The following is a 26,372-nucleotide window of genomic DNA, read 5'->3' as shown; positions in this document are numbered from 1 at the left end:
CAGTGTGCCAGGTTTTTTCAAGCCCCTTCATTATTTATTTGCATTAAAGTTCAGGCTTTAGTGGTCAATGTCAAATTATATTTCTGAAAAATTGTGTTTGTAAGACTGTAGCTCAGTTGGTAGAGCATGGCGCTTGTAATGCCAGGGTAGTGGGTTCGATTCCCGGGACCACCCATACGTAGAATGCATGCACACATGACTGTAAGTCGCTTTGGATAAAAGCGTCTGCTAAATGGCATATATTATTATTATTATATTAAGACATTCTTACTGTGGCTCCAAGATGTCGCCCCCGCCTGGCCACCTGAAACAAGAGCCTGCCAGAGGCCGAGGTCTGCAGCTCCTCTCTGGGGCTCCCGCCATGAAGGAACTGCTCTCCTTGTGCTACTCCTCCCCTGTGTTGCAGTGAAGCTCAGGCTCCAGTGGTACATTACATTTGTGTCCAATTTTGTAAGACATAATTCAGACATAATTTGAGTGAATGTGGTCAAATTAACACATTTTCTCGCTCACCCTTTTGAAATCAAACAACTGATCAAATTACTGGTTATTCCCTAGAGTTCTTAGAAACAAATACATGTGGAACCAGTCCAATTTGAGCCCATGGATCTGGTTGGGTGAAATGTGGTGCTTTATCACAAAAGGGCACAATTCTTTGCTCTAGCTTCTCCATTATTGCAGCACAAACAATATGCTTCGAACTACAGCATATGAATCAAACAATAAACACAAAGGGTAAAATAGTGATAGAAATAAAGTGTGACAAAGGCAAACATCTGTTTTCAACAAAAATGTTTTATTGAGTGAAATGGAAACCTCTTTGGCCGTGGAAAACAATCACACTTGGCATTACAAGTTTGCTTTGCATATACCAACAAATCCCACCTGCACTTTTTGCGATAGAGCTTTGGCAACTTCATTTGTCAACCAGAAATAAGGACAATCATGAAAAATTAAAAGAAAACAAATAATCCAAAAGTAATAAGAAAAATACAATGTGTCTTTCAGCTCTGGTACTGGAGTTGCAAAGAAGAGAATGGAGAAACTGCGGTAATAAACATTTAAACCTTATATTTAAATTACTTCATGCCTAACCATTCCTTAAGCCACCCCCCAAAATGTATATATTTTTTCAATTACTTATTTAAGTATACATCATCTCTGCCATATGTGACATTTTCTTGGGAATATAAAGATAGTACTCCATGTAACCAGAAAGATCCTCTATTGTGATGTCATCAACATAGGCCCGAGCCTGTTCGGAACAGGAACGCGGGGAGGTTGATGTGGTGGACCCATCGGTCTGAGTTCTCTGTTGCAGGGAGGTCTGGGATGTATCCTCTGGGCTCGCCAGATTCCTCTCGCACTCTGAGAGGATGTTACGGAGGCCCGTAAAGGAGTAGACCTCTATGCCCTGCCAGCCCGTGCACTGGCACTCGCTCTGAGTGCAGGGGCACGAGCCCCCACCCTCGTGGAGCTTTGACAGGGACCTGAAGTCAGAGGGCACAGCTCCGGTTTTGGCTTCAGCCCCTACGCAGTGAGCTGCCTCTGGGACATCCTTGTCGTCAGACAGGGGCTGTCTGGGGCTGCGCTCCAGCTTGGCTGTGGGGCCTTCCCCAGAGGCAGCGGGGATGTGGGGCTCATAGCCAGCACCGCCAAACACAGGGGAGGAGTGGCCCGAGGAGAGCAGTTCCTTCTTGGCGGGGATCTCCAGGGAGGAGCTGCAACCTTCAGCCTCTGGCAGGCTCTTGTGTTTCAGATGGCCAGGTGAGGGCGACATCTTGGAACCACAGTAGGTGAACTTTGGAGGATGGAGAATGGGAGACTTGGATCTCCGGCGTCTTTGGCTTCTCACGGCTCCTCTTGACGTCTTCCTCATACAACTACTACATAGAAAAACAAAAATGTTAAAACCAAACATAACTATGATGGTAAAATAAAAATGGACCCAAACAGCCATTCTGATTACCATGCCTTTTGAGTGACTAAAATAAAACACATAATATTTTGGGGGAATAGAAATGCTGTAAATTAGAAAAAGCACTCTGTCTCGTGGCTAACTACCAAGAAGTTTGAAAAGATAGGCTGAGTGGGCGGGGAGCTTACAGTCATGGTCTCGCCTTGAGTGACAGTTCTTTGAAATGCCCATGTCGAGAAACTTGCAGTGAACAGTTGCAGTAAAATCATCAAGCAAATGTTGTGATACACAAAGCAACTCAAACACTGAAATTGCATCAATGATGTCAATTTTTTTATACAACACTTGTTTGGCATGTCTCTTGTGATGCGGTTCATAGCAGCACTGACAACTGCATCGGAACTACCCTTTCGCCCTTTTGTTCCATGCTGGCTGAATACAGAGCTAGCCAGTAACTAGTTAACACCATACACAAATGAAAAGGAAAACATTAGTATCTATCTGAATAGTGTACATTTTTAAATATATTTCCCGACACCCTACAGTCAAATTTTGGGACCAGTAGTATAGCTATCTTGCTATATAATCCCCACCCCTTTGCAAACACACTTTGCAGATGTTGGTTACAAGGCAGTACTTATAAAGATAATGTTACCATTGGTGTATTAATAATCCCACCTCGTGAACCCAAGTGTTTTACATTGGGGGTGGAATTGTAACTTTATGATCAAACTTTATCAATGTAGAAGCAACAGGAATTTTTCACACTTTGGTCATCATAGTTTGATTTGGTGTCATCCAAATATCATAAGATTGAATGAAAAACATGATTTTGAATGTTGATAAGTCTTTAAAATGGTACAAAGTAAACATTAACTGTACTTGGTTGACTTCCGCAGCAACAAAGAGCACGTAGCAAGATGCTAATCTCCTTTGCATTTCTTGTCATGCAGCTATCAAGCTGCAGAAGAGTGGACCATACTTTCCTGCACATGCGCAGATGCTCTGTGTGGGTGCTTTAAAGTGCTGCCTTTTGCATTGCTCTCACTCTGCAATATCCTTGGTTCACACTGCCACTGGTGGTAATTTCTTATTAGCTGAATCTATTGTTTGGTATGAGCCATTGTTTACTTGTGTAATTACATTAGGGCTGTCCATCTATCACAATTTTGTGATTAGAATCAGATTAGTCATTTCTTACTAATATTTGTCAAAGATTTGCGCCAGTTGCTCATGGCAAAATGTTATTTTGCGAATATTCAAAATCAGCAAAAATTATTTGAATCAGAGTGAAGGAGTGGAATCAGAATATATTTGGATCTTTGTGGTTAGCCATAAATGACCTCGATAAACAATGAAGTTATAAATTGACACGTTGACAGATTTCACTTAGCAGCGTTACATTCCTTTTGGTTTTCCAGAATACAGTATGTTGAGATGTTAGCCGCTGCTGTGTGTTAAATCGGTTGTTTTTTCAGCTGAAAAAAGAGAGTTTTAGTGTTTTCCCGAGGATTCTTTTCAGCAGTGGTGACAAAGGAAGCTTGGGGGCCCAGGGGCATGCCCAGCCAATATACTTTTTTTTATTTTATAGAAAGACTGAGGTCACTTCTGGTGACTTTTTGAAAGGACATTCTACATGGCAACAAAAAAAAATGCATGAAAATTACATGCAATAAAATGCAAATGAATTACTTAAAAATCATACATTTGTGATTTTCTGGATTTTTGTTTTAGATTCAGTCTTTCACAGTTGAAGTGTACCTATGATATAAAATTACAGACCTCTACATGCTTTGTAAGTAGGAAACACTGCATATTTTGCAGGTTATCAAATACTTCTCCCCACTGTATATCCACAGTAAAACGAGTCCTATATCGACATAACCCGAAAGGCCGCTCAGCAAGGTAGAAGCCACTGCTCCAAAACCGCCATAAAAAAGCCAGACTACGGTTGGCAACTGCACATGGGGACAAAGATCGTACTTTTTTGGAGAAATGTCCGCTGGTCTGATGAAACAAAAATAGAACTGTTTGGCCATAATGACCATTGTTATGTTTGGAGGGAAAGGGGGGAGGTTTGCAAGCCGAAGAACACCATCCCATCCATGAAGCACGGGGTGGCAGCATCATGTTGTGGGGGTGCTTTGCTTCAGGAGGGACTGGTGAGCTTCACAAAATAGATGGCATCATGAGAGAGGAAATTTATGTGGATATATTGAAGCTACATCTCAAGACATCAGTCAGGAAGTTAAAGCTTGGTGGCAAATGGGTCTTCCAAATGGACAATGACCCCCAAGCATACTTCCAAAGTTGTGACAAAATGGCCTAATGACAACAAAGTCATGGTATTGGAGTCGCCATCACAAAGCCCCGACCTCAATCCTATAGAACATTTGTGGGCAGAACTGAAAAAGCGTGTGCGAGCAAGGACAAACCTGACTCAATTACACCAGCTCTGTCAGGAGGAATAGACCTAAATTCACCCAACTTATTGTAGGAAGCTTATGGAAGGCTACCTGAAACATTAAACCCAAGTTAAACAATTTAAAGGCAATGCTACCAAATACTAGTTGAGCATATGTAAACTTCAGACCCACTGGGAATGTGACGAAAGAAATAAAAATCTCCTATTATTCTGACATTTCACATTCTAAAAATAAGGCGGTGATCCTAAATGACCTAAAACAGGGAATTTTTACTTTGATTAAAGGTCAGGAATTGTGAATAACTAAGTTGAAATTTAGTTGGCTAAGGTGTATGTAAACTTCCGACTTCAACTGTATACGGAACTAGTAAAAAGTTTGGACACACCTCATACCAGGGTTTCCCTTTATTTATTTTTTACTATTTTCTACATTGTAGAATAATAGTGAAGACATCAAAACTATGAAATAACACATATGGAATCATGTAGTAACCAAAAAAGTGTTAAACAAATCAAAATATATTTGAGATTCTTCAACGTAGCCACCCTTTGCCTTGACAGCTTTGCACACCCTTGGCATTCTCTCAGGTAGTCACCTGAAATGCATTTCAATTAACAGGTGTGCCTCGTTAAGTTCATTTGTGAATTTTTTTGAGCCAATCAGTTGTGTTCTACAGAAGATAGCCCTATTTGGCAAAAGAACAGGTCCATTATATGGGAAGAACTGCTCAAATAAGCAAAGAGAAAAAACAGTCCATTACCTTAAGATATGTCAGTCAATCCAGAAAATGTTAAGAATGTTTCATCAAGTGCAATCGAAAAAACCATCAAGCACTATGATGAAGCTGGCGCTCATGAGGACCGCCACAGGAAAGGAAGTTACCTCTGTTGCAGAGGATTAGATCATTTGAGTTAACTGCACCTCAGATTGCAGCCCAAATAAATGAATCAGAGTTCAAGTAACAGGCACATTTCAACATCAGCTGTTCAGAGGGGACTGCGTGAATCAGGCCTTCATGGTCAAATTGCTGCAAAGAAAACACTACTAAAGGACACCAATAATAAGGAGACTTACTTGGGCCAACAATCACGAGCAATGGACATTATACCGGTGGAAATCTGTCCTTTGTTCTGATGAGTCCAAATTTGAGATTTTTGGTTCCAACCACCTTGTCTTTGTGAGACGCAGAGTAGGTGAATGGATCATCTCTGCATGTGTGGTTTACACCGTGAAGCATGGAGAAAGAGGTGCAATGGTGCTTTGCTGGTGACACTGTCAGTGATTTATTTACAATTCAAGGTACACTTATTAACCAGCATGGCTACCACCTCATTCTGCAGCGATACGCCATTCCATCTCGTTTGCACTTAGTGGGACGATCATTTGTTTTTCAACAGGTAAATGACCCAAGACACACCTCCAGGTTGTGTAAGGGCTAATTGACCAAGGAGAGGGATGGTGTGCTGCATCAGAACCTGGCCTCCACAATCACCCACGATCAACCCAATTGAGATGGTTTGGGATGAGTTGGACCGCAGAGTGAAGGAAAAGCAGCCAACAAGTGCTCAGCATGTAGGACCTCCTTCAAGACAGTTGGAAAAACATTCCTCATGAAGCTATTTGAGAGAATGCCAAGAGTGTACAAAGCTGTCATCAAGGCAAAGGGTGGCTACTTTGAAGAATCTCAAATCTCATCTGTTTAACACTTTTTTGGTTACTAAATGATTCCATGTGTGTTATTCAATAGTTTGTTTTCACTATTCTACAATGTAGAAAATTGTTTAAAAAAAAGAAACCCTTGAATGAGGTGTTCTAAAAAACTTGACACACACCAGGGTTTCCGTTAGATGGTAAAATACTACTTTTGGCCAATAAAAAAATAATTGCTGGTCAAATTGTCCACGGCAGAAAGAAAAAAAAGTCCATAGCAAAATAATGCTTTTTATTAATTGATGGAAATACCAGTCGATGTGCTCCAACTTCAAAGGCAAATATACTTCATAGGCTAATAAATCCTCAAGCCGCTTGGAAATTAGTGTCAAGTGCATGTTTTCACGGAAGGTCCTCTTAAGGGACTAGAGCAAAGTGTACCCCAACTGGGCAAAATTGGCAAAGATTGTGTTAACTTCCAGTGTGCCCACCGAGAGTGTATTTTTCCTCCAAAACAGAGTAAAGACGGCCTCAAATCGCACCATCTTGAGGAAAAAGGAACAAGGCTGATGCGCAACGCAAGCTGCTCTGAAGAGTTGGACAATTTTGACTTCCCAACAGCAGCGGCTCACTTTGAGCAGGCCCAGATCCACCGCAAACGCAAGTAAATTAGAGGCCATTTATTGTGTTCGTCAGGCCTGGTCCTAGCACTTCTGCTGCCGCTCTAGGCAAGACCAAGATATGCTGCCCGTCTCATGTATAGTATAAAGATTTGGAATTGATTGCTACACTAGAGTAGAGAGACTAATGATATGTATCATGTGCAATTTGTGACTTTCAGTTCAGCAGAACCTGGAAACGAAACATCGTTGCCAACTATTCACGTCAGTGACAATGTTGCAATCACAAGGCAGTCAACTGCCTATAGTAGGAAACAGAGTTATCAATTGAGCTCCACAGTGGAGGAGTCATAATACCCATGAAAACCTAGCGGTCAAACCCAAAAATGGTTCCAATTGTTTTTCCACCATGGATTTTAAAAACAGTGTTTCGTGTAGGTATCCTATAAAACTGTGCCAATTTTCTCTGTTGTGGTATTTTCTTTCTGTATAAACATATGACGCGTGGTCGGCCGCTGGACACAAACAGTTATCTAACCTTGGATGCTTGCAGCGGTCTCTAGTTTTCTTTGTTTTATTAACGAAACGTGTTCCTGGTTACAAGGGCAAATGTCTGCATAGGATTACAAATCCACCAGCTGATAAACGCATTTTCTCATTCCACTAAGGATCTCCGTCTACCAGCAGGAAAACATATTTCTTCGTTTGATCCTCGTAGGTATGGCAACTAAATCAACAATTGCTAGCATCCATGACATAAAATGATAGATTTGAGGTGACGAGTGAGGAACTGGCACGTAACCATAAGTTGAATCTTTATTTTATTTAACCAGGCAAGTCAGTTAAGAACAAATTCTTATTTAGAATGACAGCCTACCGGGGATCAGTGGGTTAACTGCGTTGTTCAGGGGCAGAACAGATTATTACCTTGTCAGCTAATCATTCAATCCAGCAACTTTTCGGTTACTGACCGAACGCTCTAACCACTAGGCTACCTGCCGCCCCAAATATTTAAGAGCTTAAACTGTACATTTGGTCAAATGTAGAAATGAGGCCATCTTTACAGCACTAAATATGCACGTAGAGTCGTGAAACTTCGTATTGTACTCTTGAATATGTTTAAAGAATAAGACCTACTTTTTATTTTCACATTGATGTGAAAGTCAACAAGAAAGGATGGATGACGGAAGGCCTAATGCATGAATGGCATACAGAGTGTTACGGCAAGCGAGCGGAAGGATTCTTTCACAAAAACAAGGCATTGCTCGTGTTGGATAGCATGAGGGCCCACATAACAGATTCTGTGAAAGAAGCCATCAAGAGGACAAACTCAATTCCAGCTGTGATTCCTGGGGGCACAACAAAGTATTTGCAGCCACTTGACATCAGTATAAATCGTGCATTTAAGGTGGCGCTCCGTGTTCAGTGGGAGGCTTTGGATGACAAGTGGGGAGAAATCCTTCACTAAAACGGGCCTCATGCGAAGAGCAACTTATGGTCAAGTCTGCCAGTGGGTCCTGACAGCGTGGAGCATTGTCAAAAAATCCACTATCATCAACGGGTTTCGAAAGGCGGGACAGCTGCGTGTTGAAGAGGGCAGCATGAGCTCAGCGGGGAATTTGCCTCCGGATGAAAGTGACGAGAGCGACAATGGAAACGATCCAACATCGGCTGAAGCAATTCTGAGGCTATTCAACTCAGACACCGACGGAGATGACTTCAGTGGTTTCAGTGCACAGGAGGAGGAAGATAGTGACCAATAACTTTCTTGGTATGCTACTGTTCACTGCTATTTTTATTACAAGTCGTGTTTAGTATAAAAGCTTATTCATTTGTTACAAGCCGTGTTTCGTTAAAGCCTATTTATTTTTGTTACCAGCCGTGTTTAGTTTAAAGGCTGTGTGAAGTTCATTTGTTTCAATGTACCGGTAGGCACCTGTGGCTTATAGACATGTTGCGGCTTATTTATGTACAAAATACATATATATTTTTTTATTCAGTGGGTGCGGTTTATATTCAGGTGCGCTTAATAGTCCAGAAATTACGGTATGCATTTAGTCTTGTACGGAATACTATTCTAGTAGCAGTCAGATATTTATAATGTTCCATGAATACTACTTGGTTTTTGCAAAGATGCTATATATCTAGTTAGCTAGATGATATTAGCAACATACATTTATTTTACCAGATACTCTTCTCCTTCAGACAGAGGTCTTTATTTAATCCATTATCATTTCTGCCAACTATATGACCAAGGTCAAATCTACTTCAATTAATGCTGTCAGAATGCACTGCTGTATTAAAGCAGTTTCAAAGCCCAATTAAGTCATTGCAGAATATATCCATAATCATGAATGAATAAACATATATTTGACAAAAATAGTTGTGTCACCCATGAATCACACACACCCAAACTCCAACAATCACATTGTTTTAAATTAAAAAAATAGTTAACAATGCATACATATTCATATATGATATGTTAAGTAAACATTCAATTATTTACTCATCAATGCCACACACCTGGGACATCAAAGAGCACCATATGAACTTTTATTACTATCTGAGAGAGAACAGATTCTTCTGTGTTTCCCATTTTTAGGAATTAGGCCAGCACAAATAATACATGTAAAACAGCATATTGTGATTTTGGTGGGTGGGTTACAAATGGAAAAACTTGATGCGTAAGGTAGGTTTTATATAAATTACTAGCCAGCTCCAGCAACAACAAAAATAAAAGTATGAAAATGTATGCACTCACTACTGTAAGTCGCTCTGGGTAAGATCGTCTGCTAAATTACTCAAATGTAAAAATATAAAATGAGAAACGCACTTAAGACTCAAAACAAGTTAGCAGCAATATCAACACCCTTCTTGTCAATGTTGCTTGTCAATAGCACAAACAGTACACCACAACACTTTTAAATGTGTTACTGAGTCTAGATGTTATCAAATCAGGAGAAGAACAAGTGAAGGAAGCAACATAGGGGAAATGTGTGAAGGTAGGGTAGAGAGTTCCAAAGTGTCTGAAGTTGAAAGACAGTGTGGAATAAAGGGTAGCTTGAGAGCTTGTTGGCCATGGAATAAAAATAAAATGGGGTGCTGGTGTGCTTCTGCACCCCTAGTAGGTAGTGGTCACAAATATCCAGACCATGTCCAATCATACTCGTGGTCTCTGCATATGTCCCTCGACATCATTACGTCTCAGTTTCAGCATTCAAATCATGGTTGTCTTGTGTCTGTGGATCACAACATTAAAGACGATAAGCGATCACAGCATTTCCAACAAGTTCAACTTCAATTTGAGAGTGGAGCATGTGTTATAGCAATAACCCCACCCAAGTGTACCCATAGTACAGAATGGACAGCTCCAGATCTGAATGGCAAGAGCGTGTATAGGCTTTTGTTCCAGCCCAGCCCATACCCGACAACAAATCATAGCCTATCGCCATGATTCGGTATGTTGCTTATTTAAATCAGTTAGAGCAGGGCTGAGACAAAACCCTTCCCACGCTCCTGTTCCTCAGGACTTCGTGCAATGACTGAAACAGACAAAAACAGGAGAATGGTGTTCGAGGTTGAAACAGCTTACCTAGTTGAGGAGACTCAGGCACACCAATTGGTTCTGGAATAGACAAGGTACAAATAAGGTTAGCAATTTGGAATCATTAACATTACAGTAATTCTACCTCAAAAAACAAATGTGTGAATATCAATCAACTTGTAAGCCGATAGCACCAAATAAGGTTACATAACCTTGCCTACTACCTATACTAATGATCTGCTGTCCAGAGGGTAACAGCACACAATGTTTTCCCACAGTACAGTAAGCACACTGACTCGAGAGAATGCTAAATCAGTCCATTTATGAAGCCTCTCAGAATGCCAGACTAAAATAATACAGCTAGCTAATTTAGCTACAATTAAAGTAGTACTTTGAAGTAGGCTACCCACAGACGCAAACAAACATGATCAAGAACTCCTAGCGCTAGAGCTTCACCATCTAAGCTAGCTTGTTAGTTAATTAGCGAGCTAAACTGCTGACTAGTGAGCTATTGTTGATTTAGAGAAGCCAAAAGAAAGCTAAACTTGTTTTTCTGAATTTCACATGCATTTAATGGCTAGACAAATAGACGGCTAATGTAGCCAAAGTAATGTTGCTAACTAGCTAACCATGAGCTAGCTAGATAAAGACATTTTCTATGTAAAACTTGCCCAAGACATTTGGCAATTCTGCAAACTGAAACAATTTTAGGCAATGTATTAACTAATAAATGTAGCTAATATTAGATAGTTAATCCAGAGATGCTTACCTTTGCCTCGATTCGGCAGTCTCGTCTAGATCATCATGGCCCTGGTGAGTGACTTGAAGCTTGAGACAGGAATTTGTAGTTCTCTATGACAGCCACATTGAATACAGGCGAATATATTGATAAAAAAAAGTAACCTTGTCCAGGAGACAACATGGTAACATGGTTATCAAAACGCCATACCGGGGTAAGTCTCCATGAAACACAGCCCTTATTCGAAGTGTTTCTAAAATCCACAATGGATAAATTGAAATGGTGGAAAAACATTTGGAACCATTTCCGTGTTTGACCGTTAGGTTTTATGGGTATTGTGATTCATACCGTGGTAGACTACACAACCCCACGATAGTTCAAATGACAGTAAATATACAATTTATTAACATCATCCAGTAGAACTGTAAAAAGAGTGACAGAATTTGAGCTTTGCAAACTAGTGAATTCATAAATGCATGGCATGGGCCTTGTTTCACAAGAGGATTGTAAAAATAAGCTTTTTCTCAATGAAGCAGCCTTAACGAATTTAATTTATGTACATATTGAATTTGATTGCACAACATCAGTTTAATAACGTATTAATTTTGTGGCTGCCTAGAGTGTCCTCGTTCAACTGCTTGTGTTGCTGAATCGCAGATGGAATGGAGGGTGGTGGGAAAGCCAGCCGGGCTAAAAGGGATCCCAGCTTTTGTCAAATTAACGTCAAAAGTAAAAAATAAACAAAATTGCATTTTAGCTAACCTTAACCTAATTCTCCTAACCTGCTGCTATAAAGTGATTTATAACAGGGATGAACAGACAACGGGCAATGTTTTGCTTTTCTATAAAACCTGTCATGTTGGTATAAGAACATCATTCTACTTTATTACAACTTTACAGGCAAAATTCGATTCTGTTAAGATGAATTACATCTAAATGTGATTTTGAGCACCGTGGGTGAATGCGTTACGCACCCAGTGCATATGGATGTCTGGAAACATTTTCAAATGTCCAGTAAATTAAAATCTTACTGGTCAAGTTGTCCGGTGCCAAATTTTCCTAACAGAAAACCTGACATACAGTGTACAAAACATAAGGAACACCTGCTCTTTCCATGACAGACTGACCAGGATAAAGCCACAATCCCCTATTGAGGTCACTAGTTAAATCCACTTCAATCACTGTAGATAAAGGGGATGCGACAGGTCAAAGATATATTTTTGAGCCTTGAGATAATTGAGACATGAATCTGCGGCGGTTACAGTCAGGACCAAAGTTATTAGCACACCTTGATAAAGAATAATAATACAAATTCTGAGCTTTTATATGCCAAACAATTTAAATTATATATGATTATTTTATACCAATGAATTGCTCAGATGGCAATTTTACCAATCAATATGTTTTTTCCTCTCAAAAAGATAGGGGTCAAAATTATTTGCACCCGTTTTCAATACATCACCTTGCAAGGATAACAGCACTGAGCCTTTTTCTAAAATGTTTTATTGGAGAACACATTAGGAGGGATCTTAGACCATTCCATCATACAGAATCTTTCCAGATCTTATGGCCTGTCCTTTTCAATTCAAACCACAGGTTTTCAATAGGGTTCAAGTCCAGAGACTGAGATGGCCATTGCAAAATGTTGATAGTCAATCAACCATTTCCTTGTGGATTTTGATGTGTGCTTGGGGTTATTGTCTTGCTGGAAGATCCACTTGCAACCAGGTTTTTGGCTAAAATGTCCTCATACTGGGTAAAGTTTCTAAGTTTATAATGCAAAATTGCCCAATAATATCAAAGATCCACCACCATACTATACAGTAGGTATGGGGTTATTTTATGCTTACGAATCCTTATTATTTCAACGTTAAACCCACCATGTGCGTGGCCAAAGAGTTCTATTTTCATGTCATCTGACCTTAGCAATGGTTCCAATCCAAGTGCCAATGCCGTTTAGAAAACTCCAAGCGTTTACATTTTTTGGATGACATGAAAATAGAGCTCTTTGGCCACACACACCAGTGGTGGGTTAGCATTGAAACAAAGATTTATAAGCAGAAAATAACCCCTAACCTACTGTAAAATAGGGTGCTGGCTCTTTTTTGTATTACTTGCTAGGCCAAATCTTTTTCTCTGAGCATTTATATTAGTATAAAATAATATAATTTCATATTTTTTGCATACAATATAGCTCAGTATTTGTGTAATTTGTTTTATACAGCCTTTTTTGTACTCATTTTAAACACAATGTGTTACATTGTATTACAAAATGTGTACATTTTACAAATATAGAATTTATAAAACTGAATCTGGCCATAGGGGTTCTAACAAGTTATTATACTTAAATAATAAAAAAGGAACAGACAATAGAGAAGCATAGCAAGAAGATACTTATAAAACAGTGGACAATGATTGTAAGAGGGCCTTTCCTTACCCATGCCAGTTCTCCTTGGGGCAGCTAAGTTTGGGCTTGGCACCCTCTAGAAAGGCTCGGCTAACCACTCTTGGAGTAATGGTCTCACAGACGTGCAGCGTAGCAGGCAAGCTAAAGAAACCAACAAAAACTCAGACCACAATATACTGAGACTTCAAATTTTCAAGAAATATTACATTAATCCTGGAAACTGACCCTAGATCAACCAGTAAGGAAGGACCTAAAACGTGAAAGAATTAAATGTAATAGCCATTAACAGTACTACAAACCTTTCAGCATCTACCCGGAGCTTTTTAAAGGCAGTTTGTAGGGTCTCGTCCTCACAGTCTTTTCCTCCTGCCTCCATAGTGGGAGGAGGTTGTAGTGACCAGCCACCCAGCTATAAAACAAGAACACTTCATTAGCGAGGTATTACTGCTGACTCAAGATGTGAGTGACTGACTTGCTAGTGTAAGGTTGGTTATAGACATGCTGGCTAAAGTTGTCATGTTCTCACACTATAGCATCTAACAACTGGCTTAAATACTTTCTTGTGAACTGCTCGGTGATGATGTACGGGATGCAGATTTAATGAAAACTATCTACCGACTACGGATATTCCTTCCGAAGTGGGATGTCGCTAAACAGGTACAGACTTAAAGGGATAGTGCGAGATGTTGGAAATTAAGCATTTTTTCTACTTACCCAGAGTCAGATGAACTCATGGATACCATTTTTGTCTTAGCATCCATTCACTCGCTAAACTACCTTCACCTGACTGAATCTCGCACTATCCATTTAAATCAAACACATTTGTAATGCCGTTTGGAGATGGCTGCCATTTTACGATCCCCTAACCAATTATACTGTGTTTTTTTTGCATTATTTGTAACTTATTTTGTACATAATGTTTCTGCCACTGTGTCTTATGACTGAAAATATCTTCTAGATATCATGACAGCGATTTCTCATCCCGTACTGGAGGAATAGTTTTTCTTTAACGAGTCAGACGGGAAGGATTTATTTCAGATGCCCGACAAGGCCCTCATCCACCTCATTCGCTGGACAAATAGACAGAGATATTGGGGACGAAGGTCTGGGTGGCTTGTAAGGATCCGACGACGAGTGGGTAATCTGCCTTTACCATCAGTCTTATTAGCCAATGTACAATCATTGGATAATAAAATAGATGAGCTACAAGCACGTATATCTTACCAAAGGGACATTAAAAACTGTAATATCTTTTGTTTCACCGAGTCGTAGCTGAGTAACGACATGTATAACATACAGCTGGGCTGGTTTTAAGCTTTTTCGGCAGGGTAGAACAGCGGCCTCTGGTAAGACATGGGGTAAACAACAGCTGGTGCACGAAATCTAAGGAAGTCTCAAGGTTTTGCTCACCCGAGGTAGAGCATTTCATCTATATTCTTCGTAGCTGTCTATTTACCACCACAGACCGATGCTGGCACTAAGAACGCACTCAATGAGCTACATACGGCCATAAGCAAACAGGAAAACGCTCATCCAGGGGTGGCGCTCCTAGTGGCCGGTGACTTTAATGCAGGGAAACAAATCTGTTTAACATCATTTCTAACCACATGTTAAATGTACAACTAGTGGGAAGAAAGAAAAGAAAAACTCTAGACCCCCTTTACTCCACACACAGAATCACATACAAAGCTCTCCCTAAATTTGACAAATCTGACCATAATTACAAGCAAAAATTTAAGCAGGAAGCACCAGTGACTCGGTCAATAAGAAAGTGGTCAGATGAAGCAGATGCTAAGCCACAGGACTGTTTTGCTAGCAGACTGGAATATGTTCTGGGATTCTTCTGATGGCATTGAGGAGTACACCACATCAGTCACTGGCTTCATCAATAAGTGCCTCGATTACATCATCCCCACAGTGACCATTAGTACATACCCCAACGAGAAGCCATGGATTACAGGCAACATCCGCACTGCCACTTTTAAGGAGCGGGAATCTAACCCGGAAGCTTATAAGAAATCCCGCTACACCCTCATACGAACCAGCAAACAGGCAAAGAGTCAATACAAGATTAAGATTGAATCGTACTACACCGGCTCCGACACTCATCGGATGTGGCACGGCTTGCAAACTATTAGACTACAAAAAAGGGAAGCACAGCCGCGAGCTGCCCAGTGACACAAGCCTTCCAGACAAACCAAATTACTTCTATGCTCGCGTCGAGGCAAGTAACACAGAAACATGCATGAGAGCACCAGCTGTTTCGGATGTCTATGTCATCACACTCTCCGCTGCCGATGTGTGTAAGACCTTTAAATAGGTCAACATTCACAAGGCTGCGGGGCCAGATGGATTACCAGGACATGTACTGCGCTGACCAACTGGCAAGTGTCTCACTGACATTTTCAACCTGTCCCTGACTGTGTAACACCAACATGTTTCAAGCAGACCACCATAGTCCCTGTGCCCAAGAATACTAAGTTTACCTGCCTAAATGACTACCGACCCACAGCCCTCATGCCTGTAGCTATAAAGTTCTTTGAAAGACTGGTCATGGCTCACATCACCATTATCCCAGAAACCCTAGACCCACTCCAATTTGCATACCGCCCCAACAGATAATGCAACCTCTATTGCACTCCACACTGCCCTTTCCCACCTGAACAAAAGGAACACCTATGTGAGTATGGTATTCATTGATTACAGCTCAGCGTTCAACACCATAGTGCCCTCAAAGCTCACTAAACTAAGGACCCTAGGACTAAACCCCTCCCTCTGCAACTGGATCCTGGACTTCATGATGGGCCAACCCCATGTGGTAAGGGTAGGTAACAACACATCCACCACACTGATCCTCAACATGGGGGCCCTCAGGTGCGTGCTCAGTCCCCTCCTGTACTCCCTGTTCACTCATGACCGCATGGCCAGGCACGATACCAAAACAATCATCAAGTTAGCCAATGACAACAGCGTACGGCCTGATCACCGACAACAACCTCTCCCACAACATGATCAAGACAAAAGAGATGATTGTAGACTACAGGAAAAGGAGGACCGAGCATGCCCCCATTCTCATTGACGGGCCTGTAGAGGAGCAGGTTGAGAGCTTCAAGTTCCTTGGCGTCCACATTACAACAAACTATCATGGTCCAAACACACTAAGACAGTCATGAAGAAGGCAAGACAAAGCCTATTCCCCCTCAGGAGACTGAAAATATTTGGCATGGGTCCTCAGATCCTCTAAAGATTCTACAGCTGCACCATTGAGAGCATCCGGAGGGTTGCATCACTGCCTGGTATGGCACTACGGGGAGAGGGTAATGCGTATGGCCCACTGGGACCAAGCTTCCTGCCATCCAGGACCTCTATACCAGGCAGTGTCAGAGGAAGCCCCTAAAAATGGGCAAAGACTCCAGCCACCCTAGTCATAGACTGTTTTCTCTGCTACCGCACGGCAAAATTACATTATAAAATAATTACATTATACAATGTCACAATAACGTGGGCATTGCCTGACAAAATAGAAAGCATGCTCCCGACACAAACACACTAATGAAGAATATACGTGTGGTAGCTAGTCAGTCATGCCGTTTGAGATGTTTAAAGAGTTATTGATGAGTTATTGTATCATGTCCTAAAACAAGAAAGTGACCAAAAACTGGGTTCCCTTTCTAATGGAACGCATTGTATGTAAAAACCAAGTTGAGGGAAACATTCAACATTGTCTTGGTAATAATAAATGGACATGGTTTTACCGCAACAGAATAGTTACACCCTTAAATTGAACCATTTTGGTAAAAACGGTCCCACCCATTACAGGTTAAAATGTAATTGGTTGATTCCACCGTCACTCCAAAGTTCTGCCCTAATCACAAAATGCAACAACCAGTTGTTTGAGAGTTGCGCGTGTGTGATAAATAAATCGACATAAGGAACAGCTTAAGGAATCCATCTGTTTTTTATAAATTATATAGCCTAGATTAAAAAATACCATTATTACAACATTTTGTTCACTGGCCCAAGCGGGTCACTGATGGGGATGATCAAAGGGTTTCCAAAACCTCTCCTGTATGTTGAGTCCTGACACACAGACTGTTGTTGCCTCTTCATAAAGTTGGTTTATTATGGTCAATTGCACATCATAATGGCAAAAATATTGCAAATTGTGAACCAAAAACTAATGTGACCATGTAATTTATTTTCACTGGCCAATTCAAAATGTGCGTCGTACTGCCAAGTCAAATAGCTTCAAATGTGACTGTTTTTGTCACAGTATCGAACCCTGTATACGTTCTGCATGTAGGTGCTGCGGAGAAAAACCTGTCCCTGATATTCACAATACAACAGATTGAATTTAACTCCACACTTTCTACTGTATAATAGAAAAGGCTACTGCAGAATATAGCTGGTTTGCTCATATCTAAAAGGTCTACTTGTGATTAGGCATAGTAAGGAATATAATATTTCATTTTGGCAATAAGGGAAAAACACACTAGCACACTAACCCTACGTGAAACCATCTTTAGCCTACTCTTCAGACACCTTTACACACAGCATACACAGCATACAGCATACTCCCCCACCCACTCATTCTGATATTACATATTACGATCTGAACTCTGATATTCTATTTGTAGGACACGTAGGAATGCATTCAGTGCTCACTCAACTATTCATTGACGAGTGGTAATGTTATAGTAATGTTAGCTGGCCATCTTAGTTGCTAACGTGGCTAGCTAACGCCAGCTAGCTAAAGTTTAATTTGAGTGTAATAATTTGCTCTATTGAAACATACATGCAACTATAATTTACTTCTTATCAACTATAAACACAGCATTATTTTGACCATAGGTTGCTTACCTCGAGTTGCATTCCAAATATCCCAGTCAGGGACAATGTTGCGTGGAGTGTGTGATGACACAGCCGACAGAGAAGGTAATGTGATCACACAGGGAGAAGATCTGATCGCCCCGTTCTTTTATAGCTCCATGGGTGAAGCTCTCTGCGTCTGTTTACTTTTCACGTGGTTGACCTATTTTGAAATCAAAACAGCAAATATCATTGAAAAGTGACGAGTTTGCATTCCTGTAGCTAGTAGCAATAGCCTAATCAGATTTAGGAATAGCCTAATTAGCAATAGCCTAATCAGATTTTGTATGAATAATATGAACCATCTCTGGCCATAATATGGTGAATAGGCTTTACAAATAGGCTCTGCTACTGTGAGGCAACACCTTTCAAAACAGCAGCGTGCAGACCTTAAACACAGACCAGTTTAGAAAAACTGATTTCATTAGCTAGCTAGCTATCACAATCACCACAGCTAGCGGATAGTTAGGTTAATTTCTATTTAAAATGAACCCATGAGCACCAACATGTGAAGTTCATAGGTTCATATCAAATTGGGTGTCAAATGAAAGAAAAGAGTATATTTTGGGGAAATGAAGGCATAGATACATTTTTCAACTATTTTCCATCTTAAAAATTGGTTAGTGCTATCTGGGCTCCTTGGGAAGTCCCTAACCTAACTAACCCTTAACTGCTTATGGCTGGTGGGCAGTTGAGTAGCTTGGATGAATAAGGTGCCCAGAGTAAACTGCCTGCTACTCAGGCCCAGAAGCTAGAATAAACATATATTAGAATATTTGGATAGAAAACACTCTGAAGTTTCTAAAACAGTTTGAATGATGTCTGTGAGTACAACAGAACTCATATGGCAGGCAAAAACCTGAGAAAAATATCCAACCAGGAAGTGGGAAATCTGAGGATTGTAGGTATTCAAGTCTTTGCCTATCCAATATACAGTGCAAAAATTTGGTCCGATTGCAATTCCCAAGGCTTCCACTAGATGTCAAGTCCGGACAAAGAAATTGTCCGGTTGAAACATTATTGAAGATTTATGATAAAAACACCCCAAAGATTGATTATATAAATCGTTTGACATGTTTCTATGAACTGTAATGTAACTTTTTTGACTTTTTCAGACCTAGTGATCTCGCCTTGTGAATTTGGATTTGTGAACTAAATGCGCAAACAGAAAGGAGGTATTTGGACATAAATTATGGACTTTATCGAACAAAACAAAGATTTGTGGAACTGGGATTCCTGGGAATGCATTCCGATGAATATCATCAAAGGTAGGTGAATATTTATAATGCTATTTCTGACTTCTGTTGACTCCACAACATCTGGGTTAGGGTTAGCGCTGTACTAGGATTATTCCATGGTGTGCTATCGCTGTAAAGCATTTTAAATCTGACGCAGCAGTCGCATTAAGGAGAAGTATATCTTTAATTCCATTCATAACACTTGTATTTTCATCAACATTTATGATGAGTATTTCTGTAAATTGATGTGGCTCTCTGCAAAATCACCGGATGTTTTGGAAGCAAAACATTACTGAACATAAACGCGCCAATGTAAACTGAGATTTTTGGATATAAATATGAACTTTATCGAACAAAACACACATGTATTGTGTAACATGAAGAAGTACTATGAGTGTCATCTGATGAAGAACATCAAAGGTTAGTGATTCATTTTTATCTCTTTCTGCTTTTTGTGACTCCTCTCTTTGGCTGGAAAAATGGCTGATTTCTGTTACTTGGCGCTGACCTAATAATCACATGGTATGCTTTCGTTGTAAAGCCTTTTTGAAATCGGACAGTGGTGGGATTAACAACAAATGTATCTTTAAAATGGTGTATAATACTTGCATGTTTGAGGAATTTTAATGAGATTTCTGTTTGAATATGGCGCCTTGCACTTTCACTGGCTGTCAAATCGATCCCGTTCACGGGATTTCAGCTTTAAGAAGTTATTAAGCCTAAACGTAACCCTTACCATTTTAAATTCAAACTTCAATTGGGTAACGTCAGAATTGGGATGTCCCAAGGATTCCAGATAACAAGCACCCTTAAAAATTAGGCGTAAGTATTGGCTTTGAGTTCTGGTCAAACTGATCGAAAAAGGGTCTTACAAACCCTCTACCAGAAAAAGTCTTAAAAGGTATTAGAAATACATTTAAAGACCCCTGCCAACTAATATCAACAAAAAAAATGGTTTTGTAGAAATGATTTGCCTTCTTAGTTTAAAAAACATTGCCGTGTGTCTTGTAATTCTGTTACCAAAATGTTTTACCTCATGAGGAAGGACAATGAAAGTTAACAGAAGTAACAAGTTAAACCTACCAATTAGTTTGTGTTTGTACTAATATAATTTTTTGTTAAGTGATTAAAACTCTTAATTTTGTTACCAAATCGGTAATAAAATTACCTATACATTTTTTCATAGTAGTCGCAAACCACAGTTGGGTCACCTTTTACTGTTCTTCCTTCCACTGGCATACTGTTAGACACTGCATCTCAGTGCTCGAGGAGTCACTACAGACCCTGACTTGATTCCAGGCTATATCACAACCGGCCGTAATTGGGAGTCCCATAGGGTGGCGCACAATTGGCCCAGACGTCTTCCGGGTTAAGTAGTCTTTGTAAATAAGAATTTGTTCTTAACTGACTTGCCTAGTTAACCGGTTAAGACTCTAGGGGCAGTATTTCATTTTTGGATAAAAAGACGTGCCCGTTTTTAGCGCAATATTTTGTCATGAAAAGATGCTCGACTATGCTTGGAATTGATAGTTTTGGAAAGAAGACACTCTGACGTTTCCAGAACTGCAAAGATTTTTACTGTGAGTGCCTTAGAACAAAACCTACAGGCAAAACCAAGATGTTTGAGCGACCAGGAAATCAACAGGATTTCTGATGGCACGTTTTCCATGATCGCCTTATATGGCTGTGAATGCGACAGGAATGAACGGACACTTCCTATCGTTTCCCCAAGGTGTCTGCAGCATTGTGACGTATTTGTAGGCATATCATTGGAAGATTGACCATAAGAGACTACATTTACCAGGGGTCCCGCACGGTGTCTGCGTGGAAATTGGTGCGCAAAAGTCACCTACCAGTATTTTTCCATCCGAATCTGAGAACAATGCAGGCTTCCAGGAATGGCATTTCAATGAAGAGATATATGACAAAACACCTTGAGGATGGATTCAAACAACGTTTTCCATGTTTCAGTCGATATTATGGAGTTAACTCGGAAAAAAGTTTGACGTGTAGGTGACTGAATTTTCGGTTAGTTTCGGTAGCCAAATGCATAGTAACAAAACGGAACGTTGTGTCCTACACAAGCATCTTTCAGGAAAAACTGGACATCTGCTATGTAACTGAGAGTCTCCTCATTGAAACATCTGAAGTTCTTCAAAGGTAAATTATTTTATTTGATCCCTTTGCTGGTTTTTGTGAATATGTTGCGTGCTAAATGCTAATGCTAAATGCTAAGCTAGCTATCACCACTCTTACACAAATTATTGATTTTCTCTGGTTCTAAAGCATATTTTGAAAATCTGAGACGACAGGATTGTTAAGAAAAGGATAAGCTTGAGGATAGGCATATTTATTTCATTTCATTTGCGATTTTTAGAAATCGCTAACGTTGCGTTATGGTAATGAGCTTGAGGCTATGATTACGCTACCGAATACGGTGTGGGTAGGACTAACAGGTTAAATAAAGGTTACATTTTTTAAATTTATTTTTTAAACATGTTCAGCTCATAACGTTTTTCTTTCTCTTTTAGTCATATGGTGGTCAAAGCGAGTGTGAACAGTCTGAAAATGCTCTTTCAGCTAGGCAGCACTTTTTATGTTTGGAAAAATAACTTTCCCAATGTAAATGGCCTATTTCTCAGGCCCATATGCTAGAATATGTATATAATTGACAGATTAGGATAGAAAACAACAAAGTTTCCAAAACTGTCAAAATATTGTCTGTGAGTATAACAGAACTGAATATTGCAGGCGAAACCTGAGGAAAATCAAACCAGGAAGTGGCTTCTATTTTGAAAGCTCCATGTTCCATAGTCTGCCTTCGCTCCATTTAAAGGAATATCAACCAGATTCCTTTTCCTATCGCTTCCTCAAGGTGTCAGTCTAGACAGTTTCAGGCTTTTATTTTGAAAAATTAGCGACAAAGATAACATCGCGTCAGGTGTTCGCATGAGTTTTGCTTGCACAACAGAGCTTGGACAGCCATCGTCTCTCCCTCTCCTACTGAAAAAGACAGTGCTGGTTGATATATTATCGATTACATATTTTAAAAACAACCTGAGGATTGATTATAAAAAACCTTTGACATGTTTCTGTGGACATTACGGATACTATTTGGAATTTGTCTGCGTTGTCGTGACGGCTCGAGCCTGTGGATTTCTGAACATAACGCGCCAAACAAACGGAGGTATTTTGGATCTAAAATAATCTTTATGGAACAAAAGGAACATTTATTGGTTAACTGGGAGTCTCGTGAGTGAAAACATCCGAAGATCAAAGGTAAGCGATTCATTTGATTGCTTTTCTGATTTGTGACCAAGCTACTTTGATGCTAGGTGTTCATAATGTTTTGTCTAGTGATCGATAAACTTACACAAACACTGTGATTGCTTTCGCTGTAAAGCATATTTTCTAAATCTGACACGACATGTGGATTAACAAATGCTAAGCTGTGTTTTGCTATATTGCACTTGTGATTTCATGAATGTAAATATTTTTAGTAATATTATTTGAATGTGACGCTCTGCAATTCAGCGGTTGTTGACAATTATCCCACTAACGGGATAGGTAGCGTCAAGAAGTTAATGATACCTCTACCGGCTCTTACTGACACCTACCCATGACCCCCTCTCTTTCCACTTACTGTAACCAGCATCCACACCCCCTGAACATGGATGTTGAAGTGGTTGAAGTTTGGTCAGTCCGCCCTGGCCTTGACTTCAACATCCACAAATGTCTATTTTTGGGCCGGTCCAAAACAGCCTTGATTTGGCCCAAACATGGACGTTAGGGATGCACAATATATCGTTAAGCATATCGGAGTCGGCCAATATTAGTTAAAAATGCCAACATCGGCCCAATGTCTGGTTTAAAGCCGATATGCAAACCGATGTCAAAGCTGACGTGCATACCTATATAATGTAGGTAGATGACGTAATGACGCAACGGAAAATACAGCGCTACACAGAACAAAAGCAGAAAAATACTAAGCGCACACTTCCAACAACTAAACAAGTTCAAGTCGAGCCGTCATTTGAAAGAGTAAGAAACTTTCAGAGAGACAACTCAAAGGTGAAATCCATTAACTCCAAGATAATGGAATTCATTGCCCTTGACAATCAACCGTTCTCTGTCGTGGATGATGTTGGTATTCGCCGACTGGTTGAGCACCTCGAGCCCCGGTACACACCACCAAATAGGTGCTATTTTTCAGAGGTTGCCTTACCGGAGTTACACAGTATTGTTGAAACGCACATCCCTGAGCTACTTGTTATGGGAATAACTGCTATTAGCTTCACGACTGACATTTGGACCAGCGATCTCAGCCCCATGAGCATGCTGACTGACAGCACAGTGGGTCAATGAGGATTTGGGGACACTCTTAGCACCATTCGAGCTGAAACGAACAACTGACTCAAGAAATAAGCTAATCCAACTATGTCTGCAGGAGACGCAGTACCCTCTGTATAATAGCATTGAAACACCTGCTCAACAAAACTGCCGACACATACCGTGGGGTTAAAACTTGCAAAAGTACTCTACGATTCGGTGACATACAGTCTCTTTATTGTGTCGCCACCATGCTCGATGCGGACAGAGCGCACCGAGGAAGAGGCCACAGACAGACAGAGCTGAAAGTTCACTGCATGACACGTGTAACAAAATCCTGGTTGAGACTGAAAAAATGAACAACGAAACAGCACAGCAAGTGAAAAAAAAAGCTTTCATTATGTTTTACTGGTAATGCGAATTGGCGAATAAGTAAATGGCAACAAAATTACTTTTTAGGTCATTTGTGTGTGTTTCAACTATTTAACTGTACTAGAATGCATAAAAAGCCGCAAAAAAATGAAATATCAGCTATCCGAGCAGCTAACCGATCGCTGCAGCTGTACATAGTCTATTGGTAAATAGCCCACCCATTTTCACCTACCTCATCCCCATACTGTTTTTATACTGTTTTTTTTTATTTATTTACTTTTCTGCTCTTTTGCACACCAATATCTCTACCTGTACATGACCATCTGATCATTTATCACTCCAGTGTTAATCTGCAAAATTGTATTATTCGCCAACCTCGTCATGCCTTTTGCACACATTGTATATAGACTGTCCATTTTTTTTTCCTACTGTGTTATTGACTTGTTAATTGTTTACTCTATGTGTAACTCTGCGTTGTCTGTTCACACTGCTATGCTTTATTTTGGCCAGGTCGCAGTTGCAAATGAGAACTTGTTCTCAACTAGCCTACCTGGTTAAATAAAGGTGAAATAAAAAAATTTAAAAAAATATCACTCCATCTCCCACTGCTGGCCACTGGGCTTCTTCTCATCACCATATCTGAAAACGTCAACCGGATGCTTTACAGGTATACATCCGTGAAATATCTGGCAAGGGACAGTGACGCCGTAAAAAAATAAGTGGTGCGGAGAGACCATTCATGTGGACCAGCTGGAGGAGAAGGTGTCGTCCATGATAGGAGAAATGATGGTAGAGGGACTGCGTGATCTGTAAATTAGGTAGCTACGTTAGCTAACTAACGCGTAACGACATTATAGCCAACATAGCTAGGACAGTTAACGACAGTTCAATTTTTTACAAATTGACGAGATAGCGCTAGCTATTTAACACTTCTAGAATATTGCAATATATATTGTAATATATTGTTAATTACTAGCTAGCTAGATAATGCACGTTTAATTTGTTTTCTTGCTGTAATGAAATATCAGGTAGCCAACTGTGGTGCAAGAAAACGTTCATGTTTACAAAAGTATCCATTCAAGTCAAGACAAGGGTTTAGCTGCCCTAAAATTAAAATACATTTCCAAGAAGAAATCCTAAAACATTATTTTCAAGAATCTCATTTCTTTAATTTCCCCCATGTTTCTTCCTAGGAGAATAAGTAATAACACTTCCAATAACTTTGTTGAGGAATAGCAACTTTGCTTGCATTTATTTAAATATATAGTTAAGGAAAAAAATGGCAGTTAAGAAATTAATTTAACAAAATGTTGTGGATTATGTAATTCCGTTACCGTAATCTGATACCAGGTATAAATACACTTCACTCCCTGTAGCCTAGTTCAACAACAACAGTATATTTTTTCAAACTCAAGGTGTCATATCATAGCGGACACCCCATTCTTTCTGTAGACATCTTTAAATCTTAATTCGGTGCAGATATTTAAGAGTTTTTGGTAAACGTCGCATAAAAAAAACTAAGTTTGATTTTAGCATAGAGATTCTAAATGTTAGCTAGCCACCAAACTTTGCATCCACAATTCTTCCAGTAACTTCGTTTTTCTTAAATGTTGTAAATTGTTCAACGTACTGCTTGTGCATAGAGTTGTACGGTTTATTAAGCTTTAAAATCAATGGTATTTGTTTTGTACATTTTAAAGTGAAAATCGTGGAATTGCTCCTATCTAGCCTACCGTGTGTGGATGAAGTTGCGCATCAGTTCCATAATAATCAAACGTTGGATACTAGTTAGCCAAGCAATATCGAAGTTTGACATCGTGTGAGAATTGGGGTACTCACAACTCAGGATCTCCTGTCCACAGTCCAGATTGAGGATGGCCTGGACATGCAGGGTCTACCAGGCGCTGCGACAAACGGGCCTCAAATGCAGCAAGCTATTAAGCAACAGTGAGGTGGCTAGCTAAAGTAGCTAACTCTGTTAGCAATGTCTCATCGATTGATGAGACGCGAGCTATTGCATTTTTCGATTAGGTTTAGCGTTCCACAAGCATCACACTACAATCAATTCAGTTTCATTCTAATCTATTATTATTTTCAAAAGCAGTATTTACTTGTCTAGTTCCAGACTTTTCTTTCTCCAACATCTTGTTTACACACGAACCACTTCGCAGTGACTCTGCAACAACGCACTCTGCCCTGACGTAGAACACAGACGCTTCTTCTTCGGTGTGGTTTATCGGCGGTTGGCATCCAACGTTAA

The 26,372-nt window shown here is 40.1% G+C and overlaps 1 protein-coding gene across 2 annotated transcripts; it reads right to left on the bottom strand.

The window, feature by feature from the left end:
- Positions 1-777: 777 nt before the first annotated feature.
- Positions 778-26,372, bottom strand: oser1 (oxidative stress responsive serine-rich 1). 2 transcript variants are annotated; one of them, XM_046319329.1, is made up of 5 exons: positions 26,224-26,372; positions 18,165-18,336; positions 13,604-13,713; positions 13,335-13,445; positions 778-1,886 (listed from the first exon to the last, which is right to left on the bottom strand). In XM_046319329.1, the coding sequence occupies exons 2-5, from the start codon at positions 18,174-18,176 to the stop codon at positions 1,145-1,147; spliced, it is 975 nt and encodes a 324-aa protein (XP_046175285.1). In that variant the 5' UTR covers positions 18,177-18,336; positions 26,224-26,372; the 3' UTR covers positions 778-1,144. The 2 variants fall into 2 exon arrangements, with proteins under 2 accessions (XP_046175285.1, XP_046175284.1); XM_046319328.1 differs by having other exon boundaries at positions 25,952-26,325.

The sequence above is a fragment of the Oncorhynchus gorbuscha genome, linkage group LG21 (assembly GCF_021184085.1).
Source record: "Oncorhynchus gorbuscha isolate QuinsamMale2020 ecotype Even-year linkage group LG21, OgorEven_v1.0, whole genome shotgun sequence".
Classification (NCBI taxonomy): Eukaryota; Metazoa; Chordata; class Actinopteri; order Salmoniformes; family Salmonidae; genus Oncorhynchus; species Oncorhynchus gorbuscha.
Note: the sequence above shows the minus strand (reverse complement) of the source record. Positions and strands in the feature narration are given on the sequence as shown.